Source organism: Lycium barbarum, chromosome 4, assembly GCF_019175385.1.
Source record: "Lycium barbarum isolate Lr01 chromosome 4, ASM1917538v2, whole genome shotgun sequence".
Taxonomy (NCBI): Eukaryota; Viridiplantae; Streptophyta; class Magnoliopsida; order Solanales; family Solanaceae; genus Lycium; species Lycium barbarum.
In genome coordinates this window covers 113821692-113834065 of record NC_083340.1, presented here as the reverse complement: position 1 = coordinate 113834065, position 12374 = coordinate 113821692, and the positions used below count along the sequence as shown (strand labels likewise).

Below are 12374 nucleotides of genomic sequence, written 5' to 3'. Positions count from 1 at the left end.
ATATAAAAATCTTTAAATTATTTAACAATAAGTGTATGGACCTTTAGCCCTTTATGTTGAAAAACTTGGGGCAATTTGCAGGATTGGCCTTCGCTGGGGTGGTCTTTAATTTTTGTCCCTCAAAATGGTGATCTTTAACTTTTGCCATTCAGGCAGAATTTGTTGCAATTTTTTTTTTTATTTCTACTTAGCTGAATTCGAACCCACAATCTCGAAATATTAGGCAAAGGAGAAAACTTAAAGACCACCCCAAATGAAGGACAATCCGTGCCCAAAAAAAAAAAAAAAAGATAAACTTGTGCTCAAAAAGTATTTGGGCCTTAATTACCTGAAATAGGCGTGAAACTACTTTTGATCAGAAAATCGTTCAAATTTCTGAAAAGCTTGTTTTGTGTGGGCATTAAAGATAGCTAGCTGTATGAAATGAAATTAAATGTAGCCTCATTTGGCTCAATTGAACTTGGAATTTCTTCATTAGCTTAGCAAGAAATGGCGAGTTCTAGACGTTTGAAATCGTCAGACATCCCAAAAGGCAGCGCATAATCAAATCCTCTAGCAACACTCAACAAACTGAAAATTTCCGGCAGCAACAACAATAACAAATCTCGCGTAATCCTACAAAAGGCAGGCAGAATCATGCAAAAACAACAACAAAATAACTAAGACTAAAAGAACAACAAGTGATAATAAAAATCTAAGAATACAAAAATAATATTAATGCTACGGAAAAACAGAAAATTTCCATCCATTAGATAATTTTTGGAATGTATAACATTTCAATTCATTTTACTAATAACTGTTTGTTTTGATCCGTTACTTCAATGTCAACTAAAAATATTACATTCGAAGTTTGAAAAATAAATTTAAAGAGTATCTTAAGTGAAATAAATGGTTTTCATTCACCAAATATCAATTATTTCCCAAATGAAATACATGCACAAACACAATTACAACCTTGATTAAATCTTCAACTTCAAACACTCTGTTTTTTTTTTCTTTTTTCTCATCAAATTACAACCAAATATAGACCAAATGCCCACCAAACCATCCTCTTATTTAGCTTAAGACTCTCCACGTCATAGTGAAGAAGATAGGATACTTCTCATACTATATATTTAAAAACATCCAACTATATCCTTTCTTGGATATATAATTTTCAACCTAATTAAACAACACAATTGAATTTGGACGGCATGTCTTTAACAAGAATATCAGTAATACGATGGTGAGCTTCATCTGTCAAATGAATTCCATCCCAATGAACATATTGTGCTGGATTCGAACAAGCCTTAATTCCAGCAGCTCCACATACTGTCCCAAAGTTAAAATTATATCGTCCTCCAGTTCCACAACATGCACTTAACAACGTATTCTGGTTAAAACCATACGAAGAAGGGCTACGTATAAGTGTCAAAATCGCGTCATAGAAATCCCCGTAAACAATGCTGACATTTGGGAATGAGCGTTGTAGATTCGCGATAGCCCTGTTTACGTATCGATTGTGATACGAAGCGAAGTCGTTGTAGTTTCTCAAGCAGCCCAAATTGTCATAAGCACTTGTATTGTTATCAGGGAATGATGTGAGGTACAGCGGGAGGCATCCCCGAGGATAAATACCTGCAGGGGCGCCAAATGCAACATATTAGGTAGGAGTTCAATTGAACCAATAATTCGATGTGAAAACATAAATTTAAATGTAAAAATTTATTAAAATTACAATATTAAGTTTGAGTTCAATAGTAAGAATCTTAAAAGATTGAGTTCATAAAGTTTAAATGTTTGACCCGCCTCTAATTACCTGGAACCAACACGCGTGTTGCTCCTTGCGAAATCACATCTTTGATGCCTCTCATAATCCCTGCAATTACAAAAGGAACATAGGTCCTAACTTCTGGGATCTGTTTATTCTGAAAGAAACCATTGTAGTAATCATTTCCACCCCATTCTCCCATTATTACAAGAGAGTCTTTGAGATTCCCTCTTGTAGACTGAAGATGTGTTTTGAACGAACTTAGTTGGTTCGGCAAAGGCGTGTTCCAGTTGGGCAGCCGAATGTTTCGTGCTGCCCAAAAGGAATTGTCAAGTGCTGTAGCACCAGCTACGGCAAAGTTCACCCCTTGGGTGAACGTTGCACCTTTGTCTAAGTAAGCATTGAGTAAAGGGAGTTTGAATGACTGGGAAATAAAGTCAGTAATTACACGGCCGTTCGAGAAACGACCAGTAGATTTTTTGAAGAACGTCTCTCCGTAAGGAGAGCGATCGGCTTTGAAGATGATGGAGGCGCCAGGTGTCCGGATGACATTCCCGTTGTCGGCAAGGGAGTCGCCTAGTTGGAATATAGATTTAATGTTGCATTTCGTTTGAGCAGATGAAGGAGAGAAGAATAAGGAAGTGCTGAGTAAAGGAACAAGGAATATTGGGTTAAAGAAAGAAGAGTAGCCATTGAAGAATGTTTTGGTCCAGGCTGGATAATGCTCATGTGCTATTTAAAGAATGGTCGGAAAGGTCCTAGCGTTCTCTAGCCGTCCTAAATTATTTGTTTCGAGAGTAAATAAATAATATTTATAAAATGTATTTTTTTTATCAAATTGATATGAGAAAAATTGAAATTTATTGTATTTTTATGTCGTATTTAAATATATGAATTTTGATTTTAAAATAATGAATTAATCTAATCTAATTTAGTTTTAAAGTTTAATCAAATTGACTCTTAAAAAATAAAAATATCATATAACTTAAGACAGCACGAGTAATAAAGAAGAATTGTAATTTATAATAGTGTTTTTCGTGTAATTTTAAAATATTAAGTTAATTTAATTTAATTTAATTTTAAAAATTGATCAAATTAACTTTGAAAAGTAAAACGTGACTAACTATTTATGGGATAGGATAGAGTAGCAACCACGCACAAAGTGATGGCTTTAGCTGTTCACCGCCTGGTTGTCACTTTTGTTTCTGTTTCCCACACATTTGTGTTTTTAGTTTTATTTAATGCCCAAAAAGAATAGTCTCGTTTTTGCTTTTTGACTGGTTGTTCATCAAGTGGCTGAGATTCTACAATGTGGGAGTTATGATATCCTATAGTTAAAAAACAAAATATCTAGTACTCCTCTGTCCATATTTACGTAAAAGTTAACACGTACGCAGGTCAAATCACACTTCATTTTTTGTCTGAATTAATTGTGACACATATTTCTAATATTTTAAACATGAGAAATACTATTCCTTCGGTCCCAATTACAAGATAGTGTTGATTGAACACGAAATTTAAGAAATAAAATAAAAATTTTGAATCTTGTGATCTAAAATAAATTAAAAAAAATTGTGAAAAATTGTAGCTAAAAATCATTTTATTAAGGGTAAAATGAGATTTTTAAAGTTAAATTATTACTAAATATAAAAATTTATCTTTCTTTTTTGGACTGACTAAAAGAAAGAACGGAGGGAGTATATTAAAATCAACATACTTATTACTATAAATTTTAAAAATTATTTTCCCAAATACAATCATGTTACTCCCTCTATCACAATATAAGTGTCTTATTTTCTTTTTGGTATGTCCGAAAAAAAGTTTTTTTTTTTTTTATAAATTTAGCAAGTTAACAATTCAAACATCTTATATGATAAGTTAAAAATCACAAGATTCAAAAGACATTTTAATATATTAGACACATCTTTAATTTAAGACCACATAATTAAAAAACTTCTTTTTATTTCTTAAATTTTATGCCCGGCCAAATTAATACATTTAATTGAGACGAAGGGTACTATATAGAACATGAGAAGCACTGGGCATTTATCTTTTGCTACTAGTATCATTTGGCCCGTCCTAAGCTCGGGCCCAAACTGGTGTTAAAATTTTAATTTGTATATCTTTTGAAGTTTTTCTGCTCTTGCTTCTTTGTATTTGTAACATCAATATGATACTTCAAAAGACTTATAAAATATTTAAGTACAAAAACGTACCTGAAAACTAAAGGAAAGTATTTTTCTTAGTTTATATATTAGGTTTTAAAAAAAAGTCAAACATTTGAAAGCTCTTCTAATTTTCATATTACTTAAATTTTTTGAGATTAAAGTATCCGATGATCCAAATTAAGTTTTCATATGCTAAATTAATTTCATTTGTTTCTTTGAATAGAATGCATATTGGCTAACTTATTTTTTTACCAAAGAAATTAAAATATTCAATTAATGTAAAAAATATTTGCATGATGAAATAAATAAAGTTAACTTACAAATAAATATAAATAATTAAAGCCTTGATATTACAAGAATTTTTTGTAAATATTCTTTCAAATTAAATCACAAAAAAAATCTGAAAAGTCAATTGAATTAATTGTTCTGACTTTAATTTTTTTTGTTAACCTTCCAAAACATGCATGTTAAAAAATAGCATTTTTTACCTTTTCTTAATTTATGAAATCTACATTGTAATAACTTTTTCATGTTAAACGTAAATTTTCATCCTAAACTATATAAAATATTGATTATACGATATTTTGCAAAACATTTTCATATTTTAAAAAAATAAAAATATATGATTTTTGCAATATATAAAAATAATTTTTTATAGTTACTCTTTTAATATATTAAAAAAATTATGTTAATAGTGTGCGCACATAAAATTTGATTAATGAACTACCGTACTTCGAATTCATTTTTTCGATTGAGTCGGAAGGCCTGTAATTTACATTTCTGAAGTATTTACCAATGAATATAAGTTATTTATATTTATTTTCTTAATTTAAAACTTAATTTAAACTTAAGTGAAATCTTTATAGTTACTTATGTTCGCCAGCATGTACGACATAAGATTGTAGGAGAAAAATAAAAAGAAATTACTAAATGGACGAATAAAAAATTAAAATAGCAAATGATAAATGGTAAATGACATCAATAAACAATAAATAGTATTATAAGTATAATATTTTAATTCAATAATTAATCCTATATTAAGATAGAATTGAATGACATGATAATTTTTATGTGTCTATAATAAATTCTTAAGAAAAAACATAATTTGCAACAAGTTTAATAATAATTCCACATAAAAGATTCAAATATGTATGAGTTTGCTTTGTCGGGCCTCTATAACTTTTTCCATAACATCATCATTTTTAGTGGCATGAAAAAGTCCTTAAAGTTCTTAAAATTTACCAAAATGTGTGAAGGTTCACAACGCCAATAAAATTTCAATTAGGAGTAAAAAGAGTTTAAAAAAAAATCACGTGAGGACTACAAAAATAGGTATTCTCCCTTATATAGTAGTAAAGTAATGAAAAGAGACAATAAAAATAAAAAGTAAATTTGACCTTAAAAAATAAATTTGGGACCTAAAAGTAATTAATTGAAAAGCTTGATATTAAATTAAAAATTTTTGTGAAGATTACAAATATCCCTTGGTTGTCCCTTATATATATAGTAGTAAAGTAAAGTAATGTGAAGCATTATAAAAGAAGGAGAGAAACAAAAGAAACAGACTAATCCACTCCAATATCAAACAAAATAGGAATTGAAAATAAAAGTGGATCATTACAATAAGGCAATAGAGTATTGCTTAATTGTGCCTTTAGACAATCAACGCTTTAACACGTGACTTGTAATGCGCTATCCATATTCTATTCAAATTGCAATTAGCCATAATTAACAGCCCTTTTTCATATTAAAATCGCGTTCTATCCTTTAAGGTTTTCATGGGCTTGTCTGCTCTCTTTTTTCTTTGAGTGTTGAGTTTGCATGAGGATGAAGATTGAATATTTAGTAATTTTGAGGGATTTGTAGATCTAGGTCACAATGATGCAAGGGAAAAAGGTCAAAATTGTTCGTCTGAAAAGGATCAATTTTACCTTTCATTATGTTATCATAGTATAAAGTGCACCACCGTTATCTAAGTGGTTTAAATATATTCTTCCTCTGTTAGGGCTATCGAAGGAGGACGCCTAATCTCATGTGGCAGTAATATTTAATAAGGTGAACACGACGTGACATGTCACGTCATCGGCTCAACCCATTTTACCCCATTCCCTCCACTTCTTTTTTCACCACTGACACGCCTCCTCCTCATTTTCACCATCAATACCACCATGAGCGAGTCTTACTTATTTCATTATATAATTATTAATCTTATTCTACTTTTTATTTATTGTCCAAAAATTTATGGTGAAGAAATAAAGTAAATACAAAGGATTAGGAATAGATTATGTGGGCAACAGGTTACGAGTCACGGATTTATTGGTAATCAAGTGAAATTGGGTAATTGAAAGAGAGAATCAGAGGAATCTGAGGCTAAATTTGAAAACTTTCACAGTAAGGGATAATTTTAGCCACATAGTATAAACAAAAGATATATGTAAATAATATATTAAAGCAGAGGGGTAAATTAGTGTTACACCTTGGAAATTCTATGTCGTTGAGTTGAAGATAGACTAGCGGAAGCTTAAGACGAACATGAAGCTCTCACGACTATAAAAGGGTATTCGGCAACCTTAAAGTATATACGATAAGATTTTTAAGTTATATGACTTGGTGAAACTAAGTTCGTCAAAGGGAGCAAAGTATAAGTCGCGTTTGGGGAAGATTTCATAGTTATCGAGCCAACGAGTATCTAGCAAGATTTTGAGGATGAGTTATAAGGTTCTTTAGACCGTTAATGAAGCGTTAAACAAGTGCCAAGAAGGTGTCACGAGAATTGGAGGTCAAACGAAACGACGAGGACAAATCCGAAAAAGTTGTGGATTGTACGGTCATATATATGGACCGTATAATTTATACGGCCGTATACTTAACCATAGAACCCTTCCAGTGAGGGGTGAGGTTCTGGAGGAAACATACAGTGCATTATACGGTCCGTATAGTAGACCGTATATTTCGGGTCGGGTCCGAATTTTATTTTCTATATATAAACGATCCTTCTTTCTTTTTCTCATTTTCACTTCTCCAACTTTCTCTAAACCTCTAGAACTCTCTCTATCTCATACTAACACATATCTAAGAGGAAAATTAAGGATCAAACATCAAAAGTTGGTAGAATCAAGGGTGTGGATGCTCCCTAGGGTTGGTAAAAGCTAAGAATCTCGTTGGTATTGAAGTTGAGTTTTTCTCAAGAGGAGTAATTCCATCCAAAGATCATTCCTACATAATCAAAGGTGAGTTTATGATTGTTTCATGTTATTGATAGTGTTGAGTAGTTGATGAATTTGAATTAGGAAAGAAAAATGGAATATGAGCTCAAGTATGTGACTAGTGGTATATTGAGTTGAAAGATAGCTTGACTCATGATTCATGGTGTAATATGAGTATAATATTATTACGAATGACGCTAATGATATTAACGAAGTATTATATGAATGATGAACGTGATGTTGCATTGTAGTTATGGTTATGGAGGATTTTGAAAGTGAATGGGGAAGTTGAATAATGTTTAACTCGAAGGAACTTATGTATTATGATATTATGCGTGTTGTCGTGATTTTTGGGAGCTGTTATATTATATGGAAAAAGTTGCCGAAACAAAGAAAATGCTGCCCAAATTTTCATTAGCCTTAGCCGCTTTAGTTTAAGCTTATGTATACTTCCGATGATCCATTTTTAGTACGAACCCTTTTGTATGTAGAATTGTGAGCTCGGAAGGAGAGCGTCTAGTCGATATCGTTAAGGAGACATAAAGGTATGCTAAGGCTAGTCTCCTTCATTCAAAGGCATGATTTCTATACTATAAATTCTTTTCTATACTCCCATGACCTCCTTACATCCCTGAAGACGAAAGTCAAAGATCTTTAAGAGTTTTTTACGAGATATGTTTTATGATAGTGATGATGATAATTAAGAGATATGTTTTATGATTGTCATGAAACTGATATTTCTATGTTTATGATTTCATTGATGTTATTCTTTGTTGTTGCCTCACCTTATGATACTAGTTCTTTCAAGGCGAGGCATAGCGATGATGATGTTCCATAATATAATCGGAGGTTCCCGACCTTACGTCACTCCGATGGAGCTATATCTTTTACTTGAGCTCGCATGCGTGCTTGATGTTATGTACATAATGATGATACACCGTGCCTAGTTGGCCGGCATGACACCACTTCGGTGGGCGGCTTTTGAATAATGTTAACATCGTGTCTTTATGGCACGGGCATGACACCACTAGTGGGCAGCGTGACATGATTACCCCGGATGTGGGAGGCCCGGACGAGGGCTAATGATGTTATTACAGTTTATGTATGTATGAATGATATGTTTTAAACAGCAAAGGCGACCATGCATGATTCCGCCTCAAGGGGCACGCAGTTTCAGTTATCCTTTATATTATGCTTTCTGTATTTACTTATTATGTTGCTACGCATGCCTTACATACTCAGTACATTGTTCGTAATGACATCATTTTTCTTTTATGGACGTTGTGTTCATGCCCACAGGTAGACAGGGCGACGACCCAGATTCCTAGGAGCCGGATCAGCGTGCACAGGAGCACTTCCCTACTCCGGAGGTGTAGTTTCTGATATGTTCTTTTGTGTACATACTCGGGTGTGGCGGGGCCCTGTCCCGTCTTTATGACTTCGTTGCTTCAGTTAGAGGCTCGTAGATACTTGTGTGTGGGTAATAGATGTTATGTGACCCTCATAGTATATTTTGTATATCATTCTTTTGGTGCCGTGAAGGCTTATGTATATATGCACAGGTTTTACGGAGTAGGTTATAATCAATTCGTAGTAAGTATCATCTTAGAGAGTATATGTGTACAGGTTAGGTATGATGGTAGCAGGATAAATGGTGCTCGGAAGTTAGTTCCGGGTACCCGTCATGGCCCTCTAGTCGGGTCGTGACAAAAGTGGTATCAGAGCAGTTCTGTCCTAAGGTGTGTCTACGAGCCGTGTCTGGTAGAGTCTTGTTTATGGGTGTGAAGCGTGCCACACTTATAAACAAGAGGCTGCGGGGCATTTAGGAATAATGACCGTCCTTCTTCCTTATAGATCGTGCGATAGAGCTATAATGTAAGATTTTCTCTTATCCTAATTATGCGTTATGATTTCGGCGATGCCGCCAAGGAAGAAGCAAATCCGCACCATATTAGGTGTCGCTGGAGAAGATACCAGTCGAGAACCTCCAGCTGAGTTAGGACATAGCGAGGCTCAGAGTGCTACTGTTATGTCCCGTATTTTCGTATAACGGGAAATCAAGAAATAAAGAAGACTTGTGTGTTGAGGAAATATTTTGATTTTGGTGAATATGAATATGTTGGTTATGGAGTTATTAATGTGAAGACGTCGGGGAAGGCCGAGGGTAAATTTGGAACTTCGGAAATTAGTTTCGGGAATTACAAAACGGGACATTTTATGAATTGGGCTAAGAAAATGAAATACAAAAATTGAGGCCCAAAGGAAGTGAAGTGGCCGGCCATTGTGGAGGCCCAAACTCAATTTAAATGGTCATGTGCTATGCACATGACCTCTATGTAATGGATATATACAAAGCCATGAGTTGGAATTTTCAAGATCAAGATCAAAAAAAAAAAAAAATCTCAAGAACACCATTGAAGGTGCTCTCGGCCGAAAAAGAAAGAGAAAGAAAAAAAAAACCGTGGCTTGTTTCTAATCCAATCACCTAGTCTCTTTTGGAATGATTGATGAGTTCGAGGTGCTCTTCGTGGTGGTATAATTAGATTGGCGTAAGGTCGACGTTTGCGGCGAATCGGAATCTTAAGAACAAGGTAAGGTTTTTATGTTTTAATGATATGAAATGGATGTATATGTGTTAGTGATTGAATTGGCATAAAGATTTTGGAATGGTGTTGTGTTTGTGCATGGCGTGTGTGTGCAAAGAGAGTGTGTTTGGCCGTGGGTTTTATAAGGTTTAAGGCATAGGAATTTGATCTTATTTAGCTTGAATGATGTGTTGTTGTGGTCATTATGTTGTAAAGGATTGATTAAGGAATTGAGTTGGTGTTAGAAAATAATTTCGAACGTTATCGGAAAGTGTATACATTCGGTATATTTGTGTATATCATAGTATATTTATGATACTAAAGACCTTAAATAAGACTTATGGTTGATGATGACGAATTTGGAATGAAACGACGCAAGTTAGAACGTTCGTCGTAACTTTTGGTGTTTTGAATAAAAATTGGAAAGTAGTGAACCTTGGGGATGTTTGTATATGGTTTGGAACTTGTTTGTTATGTAATGGAATAATCTTGAATGAATGAATACAATAATGTGGATATGAGTTGAAATTGCGAAGTTTGGAAATAGGATTACCAACTTATGAAATAAGGTGCAATTGTGAAGTTAATGTGTTTGATTGTGATTCGTATTGTGTAATGATGTTTGGGCTGTTGATGTTGTTATATTTTGAGCCGAGCTAAGTCTCGGGGGTGTTAGATTTATAGGGGAAATGCTGCCGAAGTTTCGGTAGCCAAATATAGCCCAAAGACTAAAATGTTAATTCTCATGAATAGTAACTGGTAAAAGTGACCATTTGCAGTTTCTGGACGAAACGGGAATTGCGATTTGAGGAGCGTAAGGCGCCAACCAGGTATGTAAAGCCTACCTCTCATTCTTTTGGCATGTCCTAGACCCACTAGGTAAATTTCAGAATCTCGGGAATAACCCTGCTCTTGGAAATCGAAGTTCAAGTTCGAGCACTATTCACTCAGCGCGATTGAACCCCTTTTTTTTCACTTTTGGTTAAAAGAATGTTCGTACCTCCATAACTTGTGCTGTTGTGTCCGAAACCCTTCGAAACTTTCGTAGATGGCTCTATGGAGCCGAAAGTCTGTGATTTGTGTCCGCCGCCTCAATTTGACCCGAGGTGGGCCCGCGAGCCCCGAGGCTCCCCTTATTCGGTTTGTTTGATTCGCTTGTGTCTGTTATGATTCGCAATCTTCTATTTATGACTCAAGGATGTGTTTGAAACTTCCTATGCCATTAATGCATGCTCTGTACTTTGGGATGATGTGAGAATTCCGGAAAAATGACTTATGAACAGTTTTCTTACGAATTTGACAGTTTGGAACTTCGTAACCTTTATATGCCTACTTTTATCAATTCGATTCCTACTCCGAGCCTTCTGGCGTCAGTATCTACCTATATGTAAACGATATGTTGAGTCCGACAAATTATTTTTAATATGCATATGGTTTCGACACTACTCTGTTCGTGCTGTCTGCTATGACTTCGTTCGTCGGTACCCGGGCCGACTTTGTGATCGTGCGCGCTATAATATATTCGGGAGTTATGATGTGTTACGGTTTCCGAGGCCTCGCCATAGGGCCGGTTACCGTTTATGGAGTTATGATGTGATATGGCATTTGATATGTTCTGATGATATGATGTGTGTGTGATATGATGTGTCTGGAGACTGTACGGAGATTTGAAAACTTCTGGAGTTATGATGTGTTGTGGCACCAGCGTCGGGGGGTGACCACGTTCCTAAACCCTATACATGATTTGATTTGCATTTGTACGTTCGCCTCCCGCACAGGTTTGCTTTGTTTGCGATGTTGGTGTGTTTGTTCTTTCTGACTCCAGCTGTGTTTGTGATTTCTGTACCTTCTGCTTTACATACTCAGTACTTCTCCCGTACTGACCCCCGTTTCTTCGGGGGCTGTGTTTCATGCCCGCAGGTACAGAAGCTCGTTTGGGTGGTCCTCCAGTTTAGGCTACTCATTCTGCTGTGTTGGAAAGCTCCCCTTGATCCGGAGCCTACTTTTGGTACATATCTTTTGTTGTGTCTGTATTCTGTATATTTGGATGAGTGGGTACGGCGGGGCCCTGTCCCGTCCTATGTTCTTATGTTCTGTTTTGTCTAGAGGCCTGTAGTCAGATTTGTGGGTCGTGGGTCCGGTGTGTTTGCATGTGAGTCGGTTTTACGATCTTAAGTGGCCCGTACGCTACTATGGCCAAGTCGGCCTCTGAATTTGTATGTGTGTGTATGCATTTGGGGGCGATGTGCATTCCGCCACCCTTCTGATGTGTGTGTGTGAAATTTGGCGATGTACATTCCGCCTTCCTTCTAATTTGTGATTTGTCTGATCTGTACGGGCGACTGCTTAGGATAAGTGTTCGGTAGATGTCTGATTACGATGATGAGTTCGAATAACGTACGTGGAGTTTGGACGAGCCTGATTACGATGGTCTGGGTGTGAGTTCGTTTGGGGTGTCCCAGAAGGACACCAGTCGCGGCCCACGGGGCTGGGTCGTGACAAAAGTGGTATCAGAGCGGTTTGTCCTCGGAATGTCTACAGGCCGTGTCTAGTAGAGTCTTGTTTATCGATGTGTTGTGCACCACATCTATAAACAGGAAGCTACAGGACATCTAGGATGTTGTGTTACCCTTTCTTTGGAATCTTAGATCGTGTGATAAAGCTA

The 12374-nt window shown here is 35.4% G+C and overlaps 1 protein-coding gene across 1 annotated transcript; it reads right to left on the bottom strand.

Moving 5' to 3' along the window:
• Window positions 1-875: 875 nt before the first annotated feature.
• Window positions 876-2486, bottom strand: LOC132636248 (GDSL esterase/lipase At5g03980-like; the record flags this gene model as incomplete). The annotated part of the gene is made up of 2 exons (XM_060352997.1): window positions 876-1617; window positions 1799-2486. Coding segments are annotated over 2 exons (1140 nt in total), but the record flags the coding sequence as incomplete, so codon positions are not given.
• Window positions 2487-12374: the final 9888 nt, after the last annotated feature.